We start from the raw sequence: 24,625 nt of genomic DNA, 5'->3' as shown, positions 1-24,625 counted from the left end.
GAATGTTAACTGAGATTTATTGTATGTACATTGACAACTTTTAGGGAATATTTGTGAAGGTGGCATCATTCCGGATGAGCTGCAGAGAGGAAAAAACAAGGTAAGACCAATGAATATGAACACAAATTCTGAATGGGAGCTAAATCACCTTATTCGTCGTCATCTGCTGGAATTCCAAGCTCCTCATCTGTCCACTGGGAAGCATCAGGCCAAGGAAAATGACCCTGAAGCCGGACGAAAAGCACAAGGCCATACTTGTTACAGTTCCTAGGGGGCATATGAAGGGATTGCTCTGATGTATCATCGCTTACCAGGACGGCATCCGAGTCGTGCCACAGGTGCCAGAGGATCCAGAACCACATGGCACTGCTAATAAACTCCGACTCGAACTTCTGCTTCTTGGTGAGTTGAGGATATTGCCTGTACTGCGGCTCGATATGGGGTCCCCCGCCCGCTCTACAATACCAACACACACACACAGGTAAGGCCGTAAACTACTCAATTTCGCCGATATGCAACGTTGGACACGTTATCGCGCGATTTGGCTTCCTTTGAACGACTCGTTAGCATGGTAGCATCAGAGGCTAGCGACGCACTTACTTTCTCGTCATTATCTTTTGTGGACCGCGTCTGATGAGCCAAGTGCCACTGCGGAAGACGCCAAACAGCCTCCCGAAAGAAGACATGACGGCAAATAACTATTTTACAGCATATGCGTTATAAAATTAGAAATAAGGCGGAATCAGGCCGCGGTGTCACCTTCCCCTGTCAACACAAGGGTGCTCCAACGTCAACGCCGCTGATTGGACAAGGGGAAGGTATCCCGTTTGTTACCGTGAGATGATTGGCTGAATGAGAAAAGCAGTCTTTTACATGCACAGCGCCCTCTAGCGACTATTATGCAAAACATCAGATATAATCCGGATTTTACATTTGGTACGCATGTCCATAATCTTAATCTGTGTATCATAGTGGTAAAACACACACGCTTTCATACTTTCACTTTGTAGCTACTTTCTTTATTATTAGCTTCTGTGTTAAGTACATTGAACATTTTTTAACTGTTTTTTTTTTTTCTGGAAGTGACGTAATCACCGGAAACCTATAATAAGTGGAGCCAAACGGAGGAATCATTCTCTTTCTCACCTCTAACAGGTCCCGTCGTCCTGGTCCAGCTGCTGCTCCGCACGCATTTCCACAAGATGACCGAAAAGTCAGGTTGCAAAGCCACTCGCTTGGAAGGCTGAATATTGGAAAGTAGAATGCTTGCTTACGTTACCGTGTCTTTCAGGCCAACGCGCTGCTGTTGGAAGAGGCGTCCAGCTCTGCTCACTGGTAAAACGCGCACGCTTTCACACCTGTACAAATGTTTGACTAATTACTTTACCATGTGTTTACCAGGCGGCCTGTTGTGATTTTGTAGTATTATTTTCAATAATCCCGCTGTTACTGAAATCAGGCTGAACACCAATTGACCTTTCTAACCCAGGGGTCGGCAACCGCATGCGGCTCTTTCCTCTCTGTTGCGGCTCTGCGTGGCATGGGAAAATACATTCTAAGAGTCAGATTAAAGTGCATGTTATTTGTCATCAGTATATATTTTTGGATAATTAGCATAACTGCATATATAATCTATTCCACCTGCATCACAATACCCCTCCCCATTTCCCACTCTCCTATTTAATAAAGTTAACTCCACTTCCTAGTTCAGGAAGTATCCATGGTGGAATCACTGAATGTGGAACTGCCGGATTTATAACACATCGCTCTAAGCCTATATCCTTAGCAGCAGGTTGCATACAATGATGCTCTAAGGCTGCATTTGAAGGTTCCTCGCTGGACAAGTGCTAGTCTGCTGTTTGTGCAGAACAATGTAACAACACTGAATGCTGTCATATGAAGCTTGCATTTACATTTTTAATGAGACTTGTAGTCTCACAAAATATGTGTTCTTGTAAGACCCGAGCGGAGTAGTGTTGGGTGTATCTCTGTGAGAATGCTTGTATGGATTGTAGTTATTTCACCTATTCTTTGTTATTTTATGGACCTCTTCTGAGTCTGAAATAAAGATTGATTGATAGCCATTTCTAAACCAGTATATTTTTTTGTTAATCATCCATATATCTAAGGCATACAGAAAATTCTAGCTTTTAATATTATTTTAAGCCAGTGTAACATTATGCAGTTTGAACATTTTAATTGTGCTTAACTGTAGGGAAAAACATTTGAGTCAATTCAAATGTATTGCACCTAAAAAAAACTCCCTTAAGTTTAGAGATAAGCAGTCTTTAAAGATTAAATGCAAACTTATTTGAAAGTAAACGCAACTGAACCGTACTTAGGCAGTGATTTTTTTTTTTTTTTTTTTTTTTTTTTTACAGAGCAGTAGAGGGAGCCCAATAAGGGTTGTGAAATGTGAAACAGAATACATACAACTCAAAATAGCCAAGTACGCGGAAGGAATTGGCTACTTTCTTAGTGCAAGTTCCGTATTATATCTTATCTAGATGTGGAATGAAGTGCCATACATTAACGGCATGCTCTTATTAATATACAGTATGGCATTCAACTGAAGGTATGAAAGCTTCAGCTGAATTTTATACCATTTTAAGAAGGAATTGTTCCAGTAACATTGAACCTGATGTATTATCAGTCAATACTTGTGCCCGATTGGGGAAACGTCAATATGTACTCCTTTTTGTCCACTAGATGGGGTCATGGGGCAAATGTTTATTACATGCTGGGGACTTTCTGCTTGTGTCCCGTTTACATAAACTTGTAATGTATTGTATACGTAACTGTAGTTTTTTGTTCGTTGGCCATAATACAAAAATAATGGTTGCTCCGGTGTTTTATGTATTCATACCACGGAATACCGTCTTAAATTGTGCTCTCCAAGTGAAATAGAAAAGGCAAACTGGGACTTTAAAAGCTCCTAATGAGCGTGGAAAAGTACTGTAATAGGAATCATGAATGTTTGTCTTTGCACGAGCACTAAACAGGAAATAAGAGCCAGTAGGTCGCCAGTGCGCATGCCCACGCCTCCGCCCAGCCGTGCACGAGCTCCGCACTCAAACAAGACCTCAGCGCCATCTTGTTTTTCGTCGACGACCGGACGCGAATGAAAAGAACATGGGAAATATCCTCTTTAGACGCTCGATGCGGCTAATCCAATTCCCGTTATACGCAAATAAAACGTAGTGGGGTCGACTTGTTCACAAGAAGCCTAAAAGGGAAGAGTTTGTTGTCGATGTGCGCCGTTGCGACATTTGTAGCTAATGGCGCCGGGATGGCTCTCCGGCTGCGCCCCTCTCCCCTCACAGCTCAGAGCCCGCCCACTAAATACTAACCGTATGATGTCATCGCAATCAAATTGCTTCACACACATACCCTTCAACAACAATAACAAAAAAACTCCATGTTTTTACTTGGACTCATGTTGAATTACTGTCATTAATACGCCATCATCGTTAAGTCGTCGTGAAAAAAAAAACACGCGACGGTTCATTCACAAGTTTTATCCTCCACTTGATCGCTGTCCTCCCTGAGCACCTCCGCCTTGACGCAGCCGACTTTTTAAGTCGCTCCTCGGTCAACTTTGCGTCGGGCTAAAGAGGAAGGAATGCAAAAAAAAAAAAAGAAGAAAAGAAAAGGGCTCTGCTTTGCTGCGCCTCTGAAAAGCAGCCGATGCGGTGAGGCGAGTGCGCATGCGTGAGGATCTGCGCTTTAGTTGTGGGGGAGGGTATGAGAGGAGTGCGCTGCATGGAAACGATGAGGACATCCTCGCCAACGTTGTGATGTCAAAGGGAATTCTACAGAGGTTTGGCGCAACGTAACATACATGTTGTATACTTCACATCCCATATGATGCACCGTGCGCGCCAGTTTATGCAAGTGTATAAATTAAAGAACAACATAGTCACCGCTTTGGGGTGTTTGTTGCTGAATATGTTCAACAATATCTATTCTCATTAGGGTCACAGTGAATTACCACCACACTTCCTTTGGGATATTGTAAAATATTAAGTATATCAAGAAAACCACACACTGTTGATGACGCGTGAATTCCAAGACATTGGCACAATCAAGACGTCTGAGTCAAGTGTGCTTGGGTGTACAAGCTTGACCCCGGGAATGTGTAAATGTTAAAGGACAGCAATTTGACCACATAAAAGATTGTATTCAATGTTCATTTTTGTCTGTTATTCTAGTTCTACATTTTTTTCAGAAAAAAACAAACTAATGTGCACCTACTTTACCCCCCCCCCCCCCCCAATTTAAAAACGCTCTTGTGCAAAGGCTTACATAAGAGCTGAGCTGTCTTGCTGCCTTGGGTTAGGGATTTTGGCACTGCTGCTCTTCATCCAGGCGTCCAACATATTGTCAATAAATACTAATCACTACAAGGAGAAAAAAGTGGCAGGGCGTCAGGGCTTTCTCTACTGGCCTAAACACCCTCAGAAGAAGTGATTTTACAATCTAAATTCGAATTTGGATTCATGTATTCCCAACAGTATGGTGGGGCGTATTATTGTAATGACGAGACTATAGTTTTTTTTATTTGGCGGTAGTTCTATTAGCTGCACTGCTTTTATTACTGTACATGGATGTTACCTTTTTTTTGTCCAATCCGATTTCATGCCATGTTGTTGTAATCCGCCCTGGGCCTTCGGAATCAATGGCGCTAGTCATTGTAAATCAAACTGTTACACTATTAGCAATGGGACTGTTTCTTGAACTAAATCAGATTTCAAATGTGTCCTCACAGGGACACAGGTTGCCTACAATGATGTCAAAAATGTTCCGTCCCCTAATTGGCTGGTCAGAACAAGCCAAGTTTGACTGGCAAAAAAATGATTTCATTTGTTATGATTTTGTCATGTTTTAAAATAAATACAGATTGTCATGTCACAGTTGCACGCTGTTACATTGTGTTTTTTGTATAGTAATAATGGTTTCTATAATTGCGACCACATAAAAGAAAGACAAACTGCGTGTATACGACATTAATTTCTCATCTGATTATAAAATAGTTGCACTAAGTTGAAAAATTAATTTCGTTATGAAAATCAAAGAGAAACTGCCGCCCGAGAGTAAAAACCGGCGTGCGCGCGCATCGGGTACGGCGGCCCCTGTAAAACGGACCGTGTCACCCCGCAGCGCGTGGAGGCGGGGCGTCGCTCTTACTGACGGGCGGGGGGAGGGGTAGGGGAAGGGGAGGGCGGCCACGAGGGGGGCGGCGGGGGGAGGCGGAGCCTACACAGTCCTGGCAGGGCCGCCATTTTTGCAAAGGGAAAAGCGACTGCTTTTGAGGGGGATCTAATTTCTAAAAGTCGCTCTTTGCCCAGCGAATAGTTTGTTTTTTACGCTTCCCCCCCCTCAATTCCTGCGTCGACCTGGGCCTCCCACCTCTTGTGCAGCACTAGAGGCGGCGCGTAATTTTGGACAGGAGAGGGACTATCTCGAGGACGAGGCGAGAATCCAAACGTTTTAGAGCTTTTTTTTTTTTGCTAGTGATCCGCAGTGTGTGGACACAAGTATTGTTTTGGTTGCGGAGGCTGTGTGGACAGCGGCGAGGGTCTTTCCCTGCTGCCTAATTCGTTCCCTGGACCCCCTCCAACGTGGATATAACACGGTAGGTTCACAAGTTGTTCATGTCAGGTTAGCACAAATCCGACCCTGGAAGGCTATTGTTGGCTTTACTTTAGCTGGCACATCACGCTAATGCTGGCTAACGTTGTATCAGCTGAGTGTAGCCTGCATGCTAGCCCAGTCTCACTTGTGTATAGCAGCGCTCAACTGCTACGTTTAATGCGAATTCACTAAGCATTTAAGGAGAAATACCCAGGTGACGTAAGTTACTAATGTGTCAAGTTGGCAACCTCAAAAGAGCGCTTTCTTCCTACGAGCTAGCACATGCTATTAGCCCAAATTAGCTTGACAGATACGGAGTGGCAACGTTTGAGTGGCGGTACATTAAACGTCATAAAAAGATGTCTAGTGTTGCTGTTAGAATGTGCAAATCGCATTGATCGCTGAATTGAAAACAAGTCAGCAGAGATAAACAGAACCCAGATTGAACCTCATGATTTGGGGGTGGGGGGGTGGGGGGCGTAACGCTTAAAATGTCATGGCTTTGTTAAGACGATCGGTAAAATAGAAATCTACGTTGAGCTGGACTTCAGTGTACTGTGAGGGTAGGTATATGTTTTGTCGTAACGGTGGGCCTGACATATGACAGCGGTCGTGTTTGGGCACGGTGTCATTGCGGGCCACATTGCGCACAGTTTCATCCCAAAATCCTTGCACGTTATATACATGGCTGCCCCCGATCGACGTGGTCTCTAACTACGCCTTTGAGCAAACCCATCGGAGCTTGAGTGTACAGTCAACAAGATAATGTGCGATAGTTGCAAACTTAAATTTAGTCGACGTGACTCCCATCCCGCTCGCTCGCAGCAGCTCATTTCCGTCCGCTCCAAAGCTGCCTCTGAAACAATAAGCTTCAGCATTCATGTCAACAAACGTGTACAAATATGTGAGTGCAGTCCCCAAGTTGCATGCAAACCATCAGCAGCTGCTGAAATTGCTTAAATGCCTGCCTTACATTGCGCAGTGACCTCACGCTCCTGGGGGCTTTTTTAGTCGAGGCAAAATGAATTTAATAATAGAAGCAAAGCTCCCGGAAGGGAAAGGAATGCTGCCGTTTTTGGCATATATTATCTTGTGGTGGGGAAAAAAAAGGTGATTTGATGTCGATTTTTAAGTGTGTATTGGGTTCGAATGCTACATGCATGGGGGAGGGGACGCCCCATGTCATACAGTTTGTAATTAAATAAATATATACTAAAAAAAGAAATATACGCGGTACTTTTTTCAAAAATCAATTAGTGAATAATTGTAATGTAATTACACTCGGGTGCTAGTCGACCAACGCAGACGTGACCGCTTCTTCCTGTTTATGTGCATACACAACATTAGCCCACTTTTCATTGTCGCTGCTAGCTTCCCCCAGCTAGCACCCATTACGTATTATTCCATTCGCCGCCGTTTTGACCTTCACTGACGACACAAAGTGGAATTACCCTCCGGTTATCAATGTGTCTCACTCTTCCACGTAACCACGTCGGACAAGCGGGGCGCATTTGCCTCGTCGCGACGCTCCGATCGCCGTTTCGATCCGTCCAAAGTGGCCCACATAATTGCTAGCCCTTTAGCTCGCTAGCTTCGCTTTCGACGAAGTCTTGACACACAGGCGCGCAGAAACAAAACGCTCGTCGATCGGGCTGATACTTCGGCTCGCCGATGCGGGGAGCGAGGCGGCCGAGCGCGGGGCAGAGTGGTTCCCCGCGGCTGACGAGCCTCCGCCGGCTTTGCGACGACGAAAAAGCGGCAGGAAAATGGCGTCCGCGGCCAGCCTGTTGTGGTAACATAATAGCAACGTTGTCGCCTCCACACCCCTACCGGCAGCCCTCACTGCAGCGCCGACACACTCACCGGGAAGCAACTGCACACGCATATACATTGAATTGTGCTAACAAGTCGCAAACAAAGCATACGCATTTGATTGGAAAAGAGTTGCCCATAAAATAGTCGCTCAATAAGAAAAAAAAAAAAAGAGTGTGACGTGTGCTGCTGTCATGTTGGATGAGGCACGACCTTCTTCTGCCTACTTCAAATATAATACACGATCCATTTAAGATCAACACGCAGAAGCATAATTAGGCCAAATGAGTTATTTTTGTTCCGAAGTTCAGACTTTTGACAGAATCTGTCATCTTTGTGTTGCCTTTTGGCTGGAGACCTTGAGGAGCTTTGGAGATGGCTGTTCCCCTTTGCGACAAAGGCGTCCATCAGAGGATAAATGCATTATTATTCCTCACTGCGTGGAGTGGGGACACGCACGCACACAGACGAGGCTTCTCTCCGGAGGTTTCTAAACTAATATGTCAAGGCTAAACAGGCCCGTCTGCGTGCGCTTAAGGTGCATTTGTCTTTTTAACCTAACAAACTGCTCTCACGCCCAAATGGTGTCGCGTCTGTTTAGGCGAAGTATTGTCATCCCCGCAGACCTCACCATGTAGGGCTCGGGCATGTGTATGTGGCACCACTCTCACCCCCCCCCCCACCCTCGAGTGATCTCACTCATGTGGTACCCGCACCCCGAGAGACCCACACAAGACAAACGCGCCCGGCTCCTGTTCAGCTCGGCGCGCTCACGTGACCTCCCAGCTGGGCGGAGGAGGCTCGGCTCAGGTGACCTGTTTTTGTGCCACTGGCTGCCCTGTAACAGATCCTTCTTTTTAACAGGAGGGCGGACCTCCGCCAAGGCCTGACAGCCTTCTCGGTGGCATGAGTGGTTCTGGGTCGGATTTTTAAACAGGCTCCGGCATTGATGTCGGTGATGTAACATGACTGTGCTCAATGGGTCATAAATGACTGCAGCAAAGAGGACCTGTGGAGACCTGTAGAAGCTTTTTTGTTTGACACACGCTGCCGTAATAATGGCCCAAACCTCTTCAATTTCTCCTTTGGCCAGATATTGACAGTACAGTGGTCACAACAAGCATTTGTCATTTTGTTTAACCCATTGCGTTTTCCGAGACTGCCGTAAAAACTTTTACACGCTTGTAAACGCAGTCCTTGAGACGTCCTTTTGTTTTCTTAATTTGCTTCCCCGCCAACCCCCGGAAGTGCCCCTGGCCCCTTCGCCAGTTGCTAGGTAGTGAGCACAAACACTGCGACACGTCTGTCGTTGTCCTCCTGAATGCTTTTGAAGAGTCTCGCTGGGGTCTTCCGTTTATGTGCGCTGTTAAGTACAGTATACATACACATGCCCCCGCCCCAGTGACTGTATTGACGTAAGGCGTACACTTGCAGCGATTTTTACAAAGAGCAGGCTGCATGTGCGCCATTGTGGCCACTGTGGAAACATTCCACCGGGTCATATTTTGTGTGCGTTTGATTCCGCTCGCGAGCTAGCTGAGTCACTGTAGCCGCCTACCAGGACGGTGTCAAGGCACATCTGTTTGCTGTTTGGCAGTGAGAAGAGGGAGGGGGGGGGGTGGAATTTGTAATTTTCCCCCTTATCAAAAAAAACATCATCTTGAGAGAGCTGGCTGCAGAAACCACAATGAAAACATGCAGAGGAGGCGGGCGAGTCTGGGTTTTCCCTCGCGAGCCTTCAAAAGGACACTTCTTCGTGGTCTTCTTCTGCGCACAATGACGCCACTGTGTCCCCGCGCTCCCAGACTGGTCCACACTGTGTGTGAGCTCAACGTCGCCACCCAGAGTGCACGCGGGCTCGCCGCTGTGGAGCGTCCCTGTCAGGCGGACCCCCGTCACTACTCGGCCCCTCCGCTCTGCGTCTCTGGTTTATTTAGGAAGTACACAGAGGAGGGAAAGAAATCCGGCTGGGTGGAGCGACTGGGCAAAGGAAAGAGTGGTGTTTCTTTCTTTCTTTTTTTTTTCCCTCTTTTTCTTGGACGCTCGACTCCAAGGGTGACGGACAGTTCCTGTAAGGGAAGTGGGAGGAGCACACAGAGGCAGTCAAAGCTCAGATTTAGTCAGGAATGCTGCTGCACTGTACTTGCCCCCCCCCACCCCCGTCCCCCTCGCAGCCGCCTTTTGTCCGTCTCGACTGTGTTGTTGAGCCGTCATGTGCGTTCCTGAGACAGGAAGCGAGCCTCTGGATGAAGTGGGAGTCAAAGCGGATTGGTCATAAACACACTGCCGCTGTTTGATAAGGCAAAGGAAAGGGCTAGTCTGATGTCTGGTTGTTGTTGTTGGCAAACTGCTCCCGTCCCTTGTTTGAACGATCAGTTCAGTGGGTCATTCCACCCTGCCATCGGACGGGAATGGGAGAAATGTCAAGAGGTGGACACGAGTGACGCTTGGGTCAGGGTGGTCTTGCCGCGATTAATCAGGCCCGGAGGTGACAGCTGACTCCCGCACGAGCGCGTCGCGATCACTCGACATTCTGCCGCGACACGGCGCGGGCCGGAGCCTTTGTTTGTCCGCAGAGTGAGCGCGCTCAGGCGGAGGTGTGACCTCCAGCCTATTTCGTCTCGTCATCTGTCCCCTCCCGCTAATCCCGCTTATCAACAGAGCTCTATCCGAGCCAGCCATACTGACACACATGCTCCTGTCTGGATGTTGACAACGCACGCATACACACACGCACATGCGTTCCCACCAATATTCCCTCCGGTTACAGCATTCGCCTTTTCAAAGTTAGCCGTCCTCACCAGGCAAACAAGGGGCCACCAAAAACCGGTCCGAATGTGTTTTCCTTTCATGGCTACTGTGTGTGTGTCTTTGCGGGAGCTCGCCCGCAGCGCAGCTTTAGCTTGGCCTCACCCGACCGTTGTACGTTGCCATGTTTGATTTCAAAGGCAAATACTGATTTCCCCCCTATCTGTGTCTTCCCCCGACCAGGCCTTGTGGATGCACTTAGATGTCTGCAATGACTGCTGCGGCTGGCATGCCTCAGTGTTTTGGACTGCCATTCTCTGGACTCAGTAGGACAAGAACTGATCAGCAGAGAACGTCATGAGCATAGTCATCCCCGCGGGGGTGGACACAGCAGCAGACTCCTCGTACCTGGACATGGCGGCGGGCTCGGAGTAAGTACCCACCGGGCGCCGGAGCGCCCTCGTTTTGTCTCTGCTTTGTCTTTCCGCGGACGCTCCGACGCCACCCGGTCGAACTTTGATCGTCGAGCCTATTTTCCCCGACTTTCTGAGGAATACTGCTTGAAGAGTATCGGCAAAAGTTAAACCCGTGCGGGAAGTTTGATGAATGAAAGCGATCTAAACTGGCAGCGGTCCACGCTCAACTCATTCGAGTTTCAGCAATTTCCCTTCTTCGTCACATCCTCATTAAATATCCTTCATAGTGATGCTCCCATCGCCGCCTTTCAACCTTTCGGAGCAATTATAGGAAAGGAACTTTCAGTAATGGACAGTTGCGCCCCCGCCATTGATTGTTCTTGCACTTAACTGCAGCCGCCGTTAACTACATCCGCCCGTGTCAAAATGGCAGCGGCCAGCATTTTGTGTGCCGCCTGCGTCTCCAGCCTGATGCGTGCTCGTGTGCGCGCCGCTGAGGCAGAAAGGTGCGTGCCGTCATGGCAACAAGCCTCACGTCTCCCCGCCACCCCCCCGCCCCCCTCCCTCCGGTTTGCTCGTCAAGGACACTGGCGTGGCTTTAAATGAAGCAAGATGCTCTCGCATGACTAAAGAATAACACACGTCATCGCTCGCGAGGAGGGAAGGGGTCCTTCTCTTTAAACGAGGAAGAGCCCCCGCCCCCTTTTTGCCTTCATCAGAGCTGTTGTGGTGACAGCTTGTGTTGCCATGGTATCTGCCCATCGCCCCCCCCCCACCATGTCCCTCCTCTTTCCTCCCCTCTGCACTGCGCAAGGCCTGTTGCCATGGCAGCGGTCTGAGTGACAGGTGGCCCTCACGAGAAAGCTCCCTCCTCCTCAGTAGAGCTCTGCGTCCAATGGTGTGGAGTGTTGGGGGGGGGGGCACGCGCCCCTTCTCGCTCTTTTGTCCGTCCACCGGCATTGAAAAGATCTCGGCATAAAAATGGCAGCGCTGAGGGAAAAGATGGCGGGAGGGAGTTGCGTCGTGTCCTTTCCACGTCCCCTCAAGTATGCAGCAGGGCGGCCAGCTGTTGGCTAATGCAGCGTGTGCCTGCCTGCCTGCCTGCCTGCCTGCCTGTCCACAGACGCACACTGGCGGAGTTTGCAGCGTTGCCATGGCAGCCAGCGAGGGGCGAAGGCGTTGCCTCTGGCCGCTCGTCTCCGTTTGTCCGGTTTTCCGTCCGTCCCTCGTTTGTGCGTGTATGGAATCGCAGCTGTTCCTCAATTAATGCAACATTGACTGGCATCAGAAACACACACCTGCGCCGGATCTTGCCCGCATCCCTCCCTCTGTGCATCGACTTCACATGAATGATACAAACCCTCCAGCTGTGCTCATATTCACATTTCCTCCCGCCAGACTGCACAACTTGGCTCACTTGTTTGCACACTTGACGCTACAAGTGTGGACTGTGTCAACCGCAGTTGATTGCAGGCGATATGTCCCATGCCCGCCCGCCGTAGGAGGACATTAAAACCTTTTTTATTTAAGTACTTTTGCCCCTCCCACACACTTTAAACTCAGCTAAACTTTTAAAAATACATTTAAACCTATCAAACACGCACTTTTTCAAATATGCCTCGGTTCTCACAGTCTCACTCGTGAAGTCCTAAAAAAAAAAAGTGCTGTTGTCACACAAAGCAAAAGAGAATTAACCATTCAATATTAAAACCCCAAAATGTTCAGCCCAACCATATCGCAACAAAAGTCTGCTAGCTTAATGCTAACCTATGAAGCGAAACGTCACAGGCGGGCTAACAGAAATTAGCGCCACTTGAACGGATCTGCTTGGCGACTACTTGTGGATGAGGATGTTTATTATGTAGCTTTTGTACATCAGATGAAATTCAATATGTAGCTCGCCCTTGCCGAATGTTTACAAACGGTGCGGTTTCCGTCGTCAATAAAAGGAGCAGGTGTTGGCTGATACACGTCAAAAGCGGCGGGCCCTGTAAGCGAGCCGTCTCAATGTTTTAAAGATATTTCTTCAAAATGATTACTTGGTAGATTCAGGTAAACGGCAGCTGATAATGTAACACAATTTTGACATCTTAAGTTTCCTTTCATTACGCTCGATATACCGCGTGGGTTCCCTGTATACTTTTTTTGGGGGGGGGGGGGGGGTTTGTTGATATGACCTTTTCAGTAGCGGTTGTTTCGATATCATAAATCGGTAAATTGCAACGGAAAAACCACACTAAATATTTGACACTTTGGCCTGTAGCAGCTGTTTTGTTGACTTTAGTGACCTAAAAGTCTATTTATTTACCTATTTTTTTGCACAAAACATCCAATTTGGTGTCGTTAATGATTGACAGGTAAAAAGGTTGTGCTGCCTTTTCTTTTTTCTTTTCAGTGTCTTGAACGGCCGTGACGGTTAGGCGCACCAGTGTGGCAGTTAATCAGTAGTGTAGACACACAAACAAGCGCCACACACACACACAAACGCCTCAACACGGTTCCGCCTCCAGACCTCGTGCACGCACTTGTTGGCTTTTCACTTTGACGGCGGCACTGTGTGCAGGAAGTGTCGAACATTGCGCGGCGTGTTCCGCGAGGACCTCTGGCAGGTACCGTAGCGCCAAAACCAGGAGTTAAATCGGGACAGCTTTGAGTTTTCGATGTAGTTCAACCTGTTTGTTGTCTCTTTCCAAATTGTATTAAGCTGGGTGTTTCAAAATGTAAAACGTGTCGAGGAGTTGGACGGAAAGTATGTGTGTGCATGTGTGAAATGCTGCATGGCGTGTTCACTCTTGAGTTGTCAGTTTCACCTGTTTTACCTTAGCACATCAGGCTGAATCAGATTGACTTTTTTTAAGTGTTTTTTTTTTACTTTATAGAATTGTCTCATGCACTTTTTTCTGAGTTTAAACCTTTGAATTGCCTTTTTTGTTTGTTCACCGAACGGAGCTTAAAATGAATGGCTACTTCCCTCTTGGATCGCACCACTTCCTCCATAAAACATGTCCGCCATGTCACGAGCGAGAGTGAGTTGGGTTGGTCACAAACGGCCAAACAGGCTCTAAGCGCTGGTGCGTGGATTTTTTTTTTTTTTTTTTTTTTTTTTTTTGTGGAAAGCAGATCTACAGGTTCGGCGTGAGCCAACCTGACAAACGATTGTGTGTCTGCGCGACGGCACGCACGTCCAACGACCTGCCCCGTAGACAGACAGGTGCTTCCAGTCGCACGCTGTGCGACGTCCACGCGCGTGCCGGAGAAGACAATGCTAATATTGTGTGCTAGCTAACGTGAGCATTGTGTGCGTGTTTGCAGACCAGAGTCGGTGGAGGCCAGCCCCGTGGTGGTAGAAAAGTCCAGCTACCCGCACCAGATCTACAGCAGCGGCTCTCACCATTCCCACAGTTACATCGGCCTGCCTTATGCTGTGAGTAGCCGCAGCGAGCCGCCCGCAGACATTGTCCCCGCGAACCCGCTGCTCAGGACTTCACCTTCGCCCTCCAGGACCACAACTATGGGGCGCGGCCCCCGCCCACGCCGCCGGCCTCGCCTCCCCACTCCATGTTGATCCGTCAGGGCGATGGGGGGTTGTTTGTTCCGGGCGGCCAGGACGAAGCATCCACGGGCACCACGCTCAGCACTTCCGAGGATGGCAGCTACGGGGCCGACATCACCCGCTGCATCTGCGGCTTCACGCACGACGACGGCTACATGATCTGCTGCGACAAGTGCAGGTTCGCCGCCCTTTCGCAACGCCTCAGCCGCCCTGAGCCGGGTGACTCAGCGCCGCGCTTTGCTTCTCGCGTCTAGCGCCTGGCAGCACATCGACTGCATGGGCATCGACAGGCAGAACATTCCCGAGACGTACCTGTGCGAGCGCTGCCAGCCGAGGCACCTGGACCGAGAGAGGGCCATCCTTCTGCAGACGAGGAAGCGGGAATGTTTGTCAGGTAGGACCAGACGAAGCCACGAAAGACCACGAATGCCCGCTCGGCGCTTTGGTTGCGGGATGAAACAAGACTACCGTAGCAACTTGACCCTCATAGTTGCCAAAGTTTTTTTGCGTTTGGAAAACAAGCACAGAAAGCACTTTGGTAGTTTTTTATTGACGTAGTATCACCAAGTTAAAAATGACTGAAGTGTGCTGGTAGGCGAACGAAAGTTGTGTGGAAGCGACTCGAATGTTAAAAAGCACCCTCTCAATGACACAATGATTTTTTCGGTCACAGTTTCACTAATGCTACCCGTAATGTAGTCACTTTTTGCAGGCAAATAAACAACTTCGTCTTGCAGACTCATTTGCTCAACATTTGATTTTAAGACATAGTTCTCTGGTGAGTTGTCGGCTAAATGGCTTTCAAATAGTTCAGCAACCACAGCTGACGCCAAACAAATAGAAATAAAAAAATGAATGTCGCAAACCTGTCATGATTTTAACATCCGATGATAAGCAAACTAATCTGAATTGAGACTGATTTTTATTTTCTTTTTTTTTTTTTTTTTTGCAAAGATGGACAATCAATTTGATTAATGCCACTGTTTAACCTCCATAATCTCCAATTCGGTGACATCATCACGCAATTGATATGTCCTTCAGTAACTTTTACCAACCATCAGACCCGCCTTCATTCTCTCAAAATGAGTCGGCAACATTCTCAGGCCGGCATAGTTGTGGTCTACTAGCCATAATGACGGCGGCGGCGTCAGGTTGGAGGACATGTCAGGGCACACCTCTCTGAACAGTGACACCTGCTGGACACATTACGAACGAGCCTCATTTGCGCTGCTGCCTCATTGTCATTCAAGTAGATGGGGACACCAGCGCCACGGAGAGTGGGGATGAGGTGCCTCTGGAGCTCTACTCCACCTTCCAGCACACGCCCACCACCATCACCCTCACCACCGGGCGCCTAGGCAACAAGCAGGTGGATAAGAAGCGCAAGAAGAGCGGCGATAAGGAACCCCCGGCGTCTTCGGCACGAGCCAAGAAGGTAACGCCCACAAAAAGGCTGAGGAGGGTGTGCTCTCTGTTCTCTTCATATTTGAATTGCTCCCCGCAGGCCTTCCGAGAGGGCTCCCGAAAGTCCTCGAGAGTAAAGGTAAAAATACACGCGGCGTGACAAGGCGCGGCTCTCTGTCGCCATCCCGGAATAACCCCGCCCCCCGGTTTGACACGGCGCAGGGCGCCGCCCCCGAGCAGGAGCCGACGGAGCACCCGGCGCTGTGGGAGAACAAGATCAAGACGTGGATGGAGCGCTACGAGGAGGCCAGCAGCAATCAGTACAGCGAGGACGTGCAGGTGCTGCTGCGCGTCAAGGAGCAAGGCGACGGCAAGAGCCTGGCGTACAACACGCACCCGCCCTCCTTCAAGCCGCCGGTGGAGGTACGGCAAACGCGGGCGATTGCCTCCCTGTTTTCCCGCTTTCTCCGGCCGGTGGCTCACGCCGTGCCTTTTTTGCGCAGAGTCAAGTTCAGAAGAACAAGAAAATCCTCAAAGCCGTGAGGGACTTGGCCCCGGATTCCCTCATCATCGAGTACAGGGGCAAGTTTATGCTTCGGCAGCAGTTTGAAGCCAACGGATACTTCTTCAAGAGGTCAGTTACAGGACACGCAATACTCTGACTACTCACAAAATGGGATATTGGTGCAATTTCTATGAATTGGTGAACTTGATTTGACCTAAACTTACAAATGCACATGTCCGGTTGTTCGTTTCAGTTCTTGCTATTCTTTCACAAGGAAATTCAAATTAACTTTCCTCTAACCGAATATCCCATTTTCATTTTTTTTTTCCTCTGGGTGAGTAGCGCATCCACGTGTTCTCTTGTCTCTGCCCCCTTTTCTAGACCTTACCCCTTTGTGTTATTTTACTCCAAATTCGACGGGCTGGAGATGTGCGTGGACGCGCGCAGCTTCGGCAACGAGGCGCGCTTCGTCCGCCGCTCCTGCACCCCCAACGCCGAGGTGAGGCCCCGCCCCCCCCCCCCCCCCGACAGCAGCGTCGCGTGCCGGCGTCTGCTTTAACGCTCTCCTCCCCGCGCGCCAGGTGCGGCACGTCATCGAGGACGGCATGTTGCACTTGTACATCTACTCGCTGAGGCCCATCAGCAAAGGCGCGGAGATCACCATCGGCTTCGATTACGACTACGGCAGCTGGTGAGCCCCGCGCTCGACTCGGACCGCCGCCGCGGGTGTACTCACGATTTTGCTTCCTGCGCAGCAAATACAAGGTAGACTGCGCCTGCGTGAAGGGCAACCCCGAGTGCCCCGTGCTCAAGCACAACATGGAGCCCACCGAGAACCTGGGCTCCGGCGGGCGGCGGCGGAACAGCCGCAAGGACAAGGACCCGGGCCGGGAGGACCTGAGCCAGAACCAGAACGTGGGCGTGGACTGCGAGGGGAAGGGCAAGAGCGTGGGCGACTGCAAGCAGAGGAAACTGTCGCCCCTTCGGCTCTCCATCTCAAATAACCAGGTCCGACTTTTGCCTATTTATTCGACCCCCTCCCTCATGCCATACTTGATCATTTGTTCCCCACAGTGGACGCATGTCATTTTGTTCGTGTCTCTGCATGTGATCTCCACTGTCGGCCCACTTCAATTTTAGTTTGACCTCCTTCATCACCTTTTGTCCTGCGGTTACTTTACTTCAGGCCAGGTATAAAAAAAAAAAAAGAAGAAAAAAAAAAAAGCGCTTTAGCCCCAACAAAGGAGGTGATTGCAATTCATTTGAAGGTGCGCGTCCAAGCCAGTGTGGGCGTGCGGTGTTGTTTTGTACACGCCACCTCCCGATCTCCCCCCTTCACCCCACCCAGTAGCCTTCGGGCGGCTGCCCCACTCTCTCCCTCCTCACCTTCCCTGTCCTTCGCTGCTCTCACCTGTTCTCCCTCTCGTCTGTAGCCAGACTTGACAAGTGACAAAGCGTCATGCCGCCACCTCTCCCGCCCCATCCACCCCCCCCCCCCTCCCTTTTACAGGATCCCGACTTATTTGAGGATCTAGAAGACAAAACGTCCGTTAGCAATGAAGTAGAGATGGAGTCAGAGGAACAGATTGCGGAGAGGAGGAAGAAGATGGTAAGTGTGCCAAAGCAAACGGCGCCCTTTCAGCTTTTGAGTAGCTTTCCTGCAGCCGCCGAGCACAGAGTGAAGATGACAAAAAAAAAATCAACAGTTAGCCATGGCCCGCCCGCCCCCCTTTTGCCCCCCTTCCCCGCCCCACTTGTTTGTGTCAGGGTGTGGTCTGATATTTGTGGCTTGGTTAGGTGCAGCTGCCTCTTTCCTCTTCATCAGTACTGACAACCCCTCCCTCCCTCCGCGTGTCTTGCTTTTGCCTTCCTTTGCTTTGCTCGTTGCCTGTTGCTTTGTGCTTTAAGCCAGGCCGAAAAAAAGGGCCCCGGCAGTAGCCCCTTAAATTGCCGTCCCATCGCACAGTGAACGAAACGGTCCGCTACATTATGTTGGCGACACACGAGGGGGATCAAAAAACGAGCGAGCGGGGGTCGACTTAAACACTGGAAAAATTACGCACGGGCGCTCTCTGGAAATTGCCCCGCAGTCAGCTTCATTTCATTTCCCATGGCGGAGCCCGGGCATAAAGTGCCGACTCATCGTTAGCCAGCAAGCGTGCCGCTAAAGGCTCAGTGAGGGATGGATTCTCTAATTGTCGGGTAAAAGCGAGTTATTTTGGTAACCCACGTCTAGCGTTTATCCTGATCCACTCCAAATTGCACGCATTGTCACTCATTGTGTCTTCCCAAAGAGGTTTTTTTTTTTTTTACCCCGAAGGTAGCTGTTCCAAACCATGTGCTTGTCTTGCCTCTGCATGTTCCCCTTGACTTTATCTCTGTCTTGAGCCGAGGGGGGGGGGGGGGTCATGTTCTCTCAACAGCTTCTGCCCACCCACCACCCGTAGCACAAACTTAACCCGTGGCGTGGCTCCACGTGACGCTGACTAACGACGACGTGAGCGCTCTCTCTCTCTCTCTCTCTCTCTCTTCATCTCTCATGTGACTCCTCCCTGCAGACGCGAGAGGAGCGGAAGATGGAGGCCATCCTGCAGGCCTTCGCCCGCATGGAGAAGCGGGAGAAGCGGCGCGAGCAGGCGCTGGAACGCATCGGCAGCGTCAAGCCCGAGCTCGGGGGACGCAGCGACATCAAGGAGGAGCCGCCGGCCACTCCGGAGACGGCAGACTCCCCTTCTGTCGTACAGGTAGTGAGGACGCCGGCTCACGCTACAAAAGGGTGAACCCACGAGAAAAATAACGTGCGGGGAGAATTGCGATCTAATCGTGATTCTGACTCTCTAGCCACCGCTTCTCGAGGTAAAAGAGGAGCCCGGGTTGAAGCCGGCCAAGGTGAAAGGCTCGCGGAACAGGAAAAGCTTCTCCCGGAACCGCACGCACATCGGCCAGCAGCGGCGGCGGGCCCGCACCATCAGCACCTGCTCCGACCTGGCCCCGGGCTCTCCGGTAGAGCCCGTTGAGCCTCTGAGCAGCGAACCCCTGGAGGCGGAGCCGCCCAGCGCGCCGGAGCCCGAGGCCGTCGCCGCCCAGCCGCCGGACGCCAGCCCCCCGCAGAGCAACTCCCCAGCCCCCGACCGGAACCGCACCGGCAGCAAGAGTTTTAAAACGAAAAAGGTATTTTCATGGCCGCCGGTGGCACGTGAGCCGGTGGTGATCGTCTTGCCTCCGCAGCACTTTGTCAGCGAATGGGTGGGCGAGAAGCAGCCGGATCGTTCGGCGGCGCGCACCCCGGAGCCGGCGCCGGAGCGGCCGCTGCGGATCAGCAGCGACCCCGAAGTCCTGGCCACCCAGCTCAACGCCCTGCCGGGCCTGGCCTGCTCGCCGCAGGTCTACAGCACGCCCAAACACTACGTCCGCTTCTCCTCGCCCTTCCTGGCCAACCGCAGCCCCACCGCTCCCGGCATCCCCACCGGCCGACGGCGCTCCAGAGAACTGCCCGAAACGCCTCCGACCACCGGCTCCTGCAAGAAGGTGCGAGGTTGCCCTTCACTCGGCTCTTCATCGAACGCTTCTCCCACCGGGTTACTCACACGCCCTTCTTTGGCTACAGCGGTGGTTAAAGCAGGCGCTGGAGGAGGAGGGGTCCACTAGTCCGGCCAGAAGACCCAGTCTCTTTATGCCCAGCGAGGGGCCTCTCAGTCCCTCCGTGAACGGAGACTCAGACAGCTCCCTCCCTTACAACGGCTCCTGTTCACTGCCTGGTACCACTCTTAATCCGGAATCGTAGCGATTGATTCCCCCCCCCCCCCCCCCCCCCCCAAAAAAAATGTGTGTTTGACACCTGTATGCTCTTTCAGAGTTGCCCACGCCTTTGAAAAAGCGCCGCTTGAGCCCCCTCGACGCCTGCATGTCGGAGAGCTCCACGCCCTACGGCTCCCCTTGTGCCACGCCCACCCGGGCCGACCAATCGGAGACACCCGCGCCGCCCGCGCTGACGGCCACTCCGCCGCGGCCTCGAACCGAGGAGTCCGCAGCGGAGCATGTCGCCGGCACCCCAACGCAAACACTTATTACTACGCCGCAGGAGGTAAATGACGGGGGGGCTTCCCGCCACCATCGACTCTTGGACAGTATTTTACTATTATTTTATTCGGTTTGGCTTTTTCTGAACGCATTTCCCCCAAAATCATTGAATGAGGCGTCCAAAAGCACTCATTGCGTTTTTTTTCTGCTAACCAATTTTCGAAATTCAATAAATCGTAAAGTCCCTCGTTTGCTGCGTTTCTGATTTTAAAAGTGATTTCCTCCCACTGCTGCAAGATTCAGAAAATGACATTTTCGTGATGTCATTGCTTTTCGAGCTGGATATGGCCTTTAGCGAAATGACTGATGATGACGTCTCTTGTTCTTTGCAGAGCGAATCGTCAATGGAAAGCTCTCCAGACGTTAGCGCGACGAAAGCGAATTCGTTAGAGGTTAGCAACCCGGCCGATCGGCCTCCTTCGTTGATGGCCACACCGAGCTCCGACGCTCCCCTGCCCGACGCCAAGACGTCGTCAGTACCCGGGAGTCCGCAGCCGCCACCCGTTGTCGAGTGTGCGGAATTGGCGGAGACCCGGCAGGATGGCGTGACGGCGGAGTGCGGCGGCGGCGCCGCCGAGGCTTCCTCCTCTGCCGAAACGTGTGCTTCCTCCTCCTCCTTCCCCGGCTGGATCACGAGTCCGGAGAGGTGCCCGACGACACCGGCCGGCCTCAGCTTCTCACCCGTCAACTCCAACCTAAGGGACCTCACCCCCTCGCACACCTTGGAGCCCCTGCAGGCTCCTTTCCGACCCGACGCCGCAGCGGGGCCTGTGGCGGCGGCGGCGGCGGCACCGGCCGCCCAGGCGGTTTTTGCCGAGGGCCAGGGGCCGCTCTTCTACCCCTGCGCCGAAGACGCGAGCTCGGCTGGCTTCTCGCGTTCGCTCAATGGCGACGAGGCCGGCGGGTCTGCGCAGAATCCCCCGCAGAAGAAGAAGGTGAGCTTGTGACGCGCGACGTCGCCCTCTTGTGGCTTGCCATGACGCTTGCGCTCAACACCACCCACGTCTGTCTTCAAGGTCTCCCTACTGGAATACAGGAAGCGGCAGCGCGAAGCTCGCCGCAGCGGCTCCAAGACGGAGTGCGGCTCCCCCGTGTCCGCCGCGCCCCCTTTGAGCATGGACGGTTTCTCCGTTGTCGCCGTGGAAACCAGCAGCGACGCCTCCGCGCCCCCGCCGCCGCCTCCTCCTCCTCCGCCGCCGCCTCCCCCTCCTTCCTCTGCAGCTCTTGGCAGCGGCAAGGAGCCGCAGACCACGGAGGAGTCTGAGAGCACGGGAGAGAGGGAAGGAGGAGAGGGACAATGGTAGGCCGGCGGTGACGTCGCGACACCTGCCGTGTTTGTCTTTGGGTTAACGGATGTTTTCTTCCCAGGACGTCCTCCACATCTGTCGAGCAGGCTCGCGAGCGGAGCTACCACAGAGCTTTGCTGCTCAGCAAAGACAAAGACGCAGGTGAGGGACTGCCAAGCACTCAAAAGGAAAATTACAACACAACATTCGGAATTGCATAGTACAGGGTTCACAAATCCGCTTAAAAGATATTGAAGCCATGACTGTGACAAAACAATGCGTGAACATTAGCTTCAATGAATCAATTACATTTAAATACCTGTACTTGCCTTATTGGCCGCAAGCTACTGCAGCACCTTTTCGTCATTGGTAAACCATTTTCATCCGAAAGCAACAGAAGTTCAAAAAATCTTGCCAGCCAGCCTGCATGCACTGAAATGTGAGCGCGAACAAACGATATGGATGCGTCATTTCTTATTGTCGTTCAAGATGGGGAAGCGGATGGAGGTGAGACACCCACACCGAGGGACTGTCCGTCTCCTGGACCTCAGAAGACCCCGACTCATGCAGTAAGTCTTCACCAGAGTACGCAGGACTTTAAAAAAAAAAAAAAAAGTTTTTCTATGGCTGGTATGTTTGTGATGGTTTTGTTGCTCCCTCCCAGCCGGGCTCTCCTGCTCCCGTCGCTTCTGTAATTCCCTCCAGCTGGAAAGAAGAAGACGGCGACGGTCCGCCTCGAGTAGTGAGCCAGAGCCTGCAGCTGCCCGTCAAGTCCAAATCGACTCCCGTCACCCCAACCAAGCTGCACCCCCCGCCGCCCTCCTCCCCCGTGCACTACCCGGGGCCGGCCCTCCTTCACGTGCAGCCGCAGGGCTCACCCTACCGCAGCCAGAGGGCGCTCTTCTCCTCCCAGTCCCAAAACCAAACGGCGGGCCAGGCGCCGGCACCTTCGTTCGTCCAGTACAACGCGCAGGCTGCCCCTCCGCCGCCGCCACCCCCCTCCCCCGCCGGCGCCGCCCGCCTCCACAGCCTACTTCCCCGCTCAGACTGCCTCCCCGGCGGGCCCCTTCGCCGGATTCAAAGCGGCCGTGACACCCTCCTACCCTCCAGGCTCTCAGGCCCTGATGCAGACTCTTTCCCACAGCGTGCACTACCAGACTTCGGCCGCCCCGCCTCCGCCGCCGCCCCCGCCGCCGCCCCCGCACCCCATGTCCAGTCCCACCCTGCTGCACGTCAACCTGCAGCCCGCCCCCATCCAGCAGATCATGCTGACTGCCACGCCCACGCTGACGCAGGGCCAGCCCGCCGCTCAGCAGCAGCCGCCCCTGTCCCTCACCCCGCCGCCGCCGCCGCCCCCCCCCGCCGCCCAACCCCTCCGGAGGCGCCCAGATGCAGCCCCACCACTTTCCGAACTTGGCGGGCTTTCAGGCGACGTTGCTCGCCAACCCCTCGGTGCCCCCGTCCGCGTATCCCCCGTCCCTTCAGCAGAGCGGACTGCCGCCGCCCCCGCCTCCGCCCCCGCAACAGACTCAGCAAGGCTCGGCTCAGGCCGCCACCCCTCAGCTGCCGACCCGCGGAGGCCCCGCCTCCTCGACGCCCTTCCACACTTCCGGTTACCTGAGCACAGGGTGGCACTGAACTCTGCCTAAGGAGGATTTGGGGACGAGGGTCAGGTTGTAAAGCGGTGGAAATTTCTGGTAAATTTCCATGGGAAAATTGGAAATTTTCCACGGGTATTAATGGGAATTAACTGAGGGTTATTGAACAGAAAAGTATCAAAGCCAAGCTTTAATACAGACATTTTGTTTTGCCCTAAGTAGACAGCCGTGCAAATTGATAGCTCTCCTCACCCACATCAGGGCATTACGGTCCCTTTTTTACAAAACAACAAAAAAAAAAGAAATCCCATGCAGCTTAAATTTCGGCTCCGACACAACCAATTACGGCCCATAACTGATTTAAATATTTAAATAAACTAATGAAATTAAATAGCAACTGCTGTTCATACGTTAAATGTCGTTTTCGTGTGGATAATTGTAAAATATGATTTAAGTAACCTACCCTGAGCCAAACTTCGGTTTACTACCTTGCTGGTTTATTCCCACAAATTCCCTTGGAAATCTTTCCACTTGAAAATTCCCGTACATTTGCAACCCCAGACACGGGGCAATGTAGATATACGTTTTCTATGGCCAGTGGAAAAACAGCTGATTGTTGGATAAAAGGGTATTTAAATAAGTAAAACAAACAGACTGACATCATCTTCAAGACAAACTGTAAAAGATGGACAACCCCTCGTGGTGCTCTTAGCGCTCTTCTCCTTTTCTACTTCCTTCCTGTGACGGGTGGGGGAGGACTTCACTGTTGTGCGTCTCGTTCGGGCTCCTGTTTTGTTGTTCAAACGCACTTTGTTTAGCAATGGACATTCCAGCCTTTAGACCCCCCCCCCCTCCTCTTTCGTCCGTCTGTTGTCGCTGTTCTTTTTCTTTGTATCTAGCGGCCCCTTCTAGCATTTGTTTTGGATAGAAAAGCAACTTTTTTTTTCCAGATTCCTTTGTCTGACATCAGAAGTCTGTTGAGCACCGCAGAAAACGATTGGCGGGAGACGGCCTCGCCGCCTCGGGTGCTGCACTTGCGTTGGCGTGTTTGGTGGTCGTCAGAGGCGGGCCGAGCGCCTCCCGCGCAGGTAGGATGCTAGCAGTTTATTTTTTTCCAATATGGAGCGTTACTTGTAGAAAGTGTAATTAAATGTATAATAAGGTGGTTACTCCGGCTCTCACCAGGAACACGTTTGTAAATATTGGCTTTCTTTCTTTTTTTTCTACGCCTGTAAAATTTGCAGCCATCGCCTCCCATTTTTCAAACGTGGTTGTACATACGAACGCTCTTCTTGGCAAAGCTGAATGTTTCCGTGACTGTAGCATTTTTTTATTTCCACCCTCTATGGACTCTTCAACTTTGTCCTGTTTTTTTTTTTTTTTATTATTATTGTTATTATTATTATTATTATTATTTGTGTGTGTGCGTGTGTGTGTGTGAGTGTGTTTGTGCCGAGGGGAGGAGCTCACAGACACTGCACTGGTTGGCTATTTTCATGGTTCATTATAATAAATCACTGTAATGACAGTTTTATAAACACTTTTGTTGGCTTTTGTTTTCTGTGGCGGAAGGTCAGTACAGTTAAAAA

The 24,625-nt window shown here is 51.4% G+C and overlaps 2 protein-coding genes across 4 annotated transcripts; one reads left to right on the top strand and one right to left on the bottom strand.

Annotated features, from left to right (window-relative positions):
- Positions 1-1,638, bottom strand: ndufb2 (NADH:ubiquinone oxidoreductase subunit B2). 3 transcript variants are annotated; one of them, XM_086022239.1, is made up of 6 exons: positions 1,275-1,638; positions 1,147-1,178; positions 601-848; positions 312-456; positions 149-224; positions 1-79 (listed from the first exon to the last, which is right to left on the bottom strand). In XM_086022239.1, exons 3-5 carry the CDS (start codon positions 684-686, stop codon positions 150-152), a joined length of 306 nt encoding a protein of 101 aa, XP_085878365.1. In that variant the 5' UTR covers positions 687-848; positions 1,147-1,178; positions 1,275-1,638; the 3' UTR covers positions 1-79; position 149. The 3 variants fall into 3 exon arrangements, with proteins under 3 accessions (XP_085878365.1, XP_085878366.1, XP_085878364.1); XM_086022240.1 differs by having other exon boundaries at positions 1,280-1,638; XM_086022238.1 differs by having other exon boundaries at positions 1,147-1,638.
- A 3,587-nt stretch (positions 1,639-5,225) lies between these two features.
- Positions 5,226-24,576, top strand: kmt2e (lysine (K)-specific methyltransferase 2E). Its single transcript, XM_086021853.1, is given in 25 exon segments — positions 5,226-5,635; positions 10,438-10,625; positions 13,923-14,034; positions 14,112-14,341; positions 14,418-14,557; positions 15,414-15,598; positions 15,668-15,706; positions 15,790-15,990; positions 16,071-16,201; positions 16,454-16,571; positions 16,654-16,763; positions 16,828-17,080; positions 17,583-17,681; positions 18,631-18,816; positions 18,914-19,243; positions 19,301-19,600; positions 19,680-19,830; positions 19,927-20,156; positions 20,485-21,087; positions 21,169-21,452; positions 21,521-21,600; positions 21,928-22,007; positions 22,103-22,432; positions 22,434-22,790; positions 22,792-24,576. Coding segments are annotated over 24 exon segments (4,908 nt in total). The 5' UTR covers positions 5,226-5,635; positions 10,438-10,551; the 3' UTR covers positions 23,077-24,576.
- Positions 24,577-24,625: the final 49 nt, after the last annotated feature.

This window comes from Filicampus tigris, chromosome 22 (assembly GCF_054856515.1).
Source record: "Filicampus tigris isolate MCC_2025a chromosome 22, RoL_Ftig_1.0, whole genome shotgun sequence".
Classification (NCBI taxonomy): domain Eukaryota; kingdom Metazoa; phylum Chordata; class Actinopteri; order Syngnathiformes; family Syngnathidae; genus Filicampus; species Filicampus tigris.
This window is presented reverse-complemented; position numbering and strand designations above follow the sequence as displayed.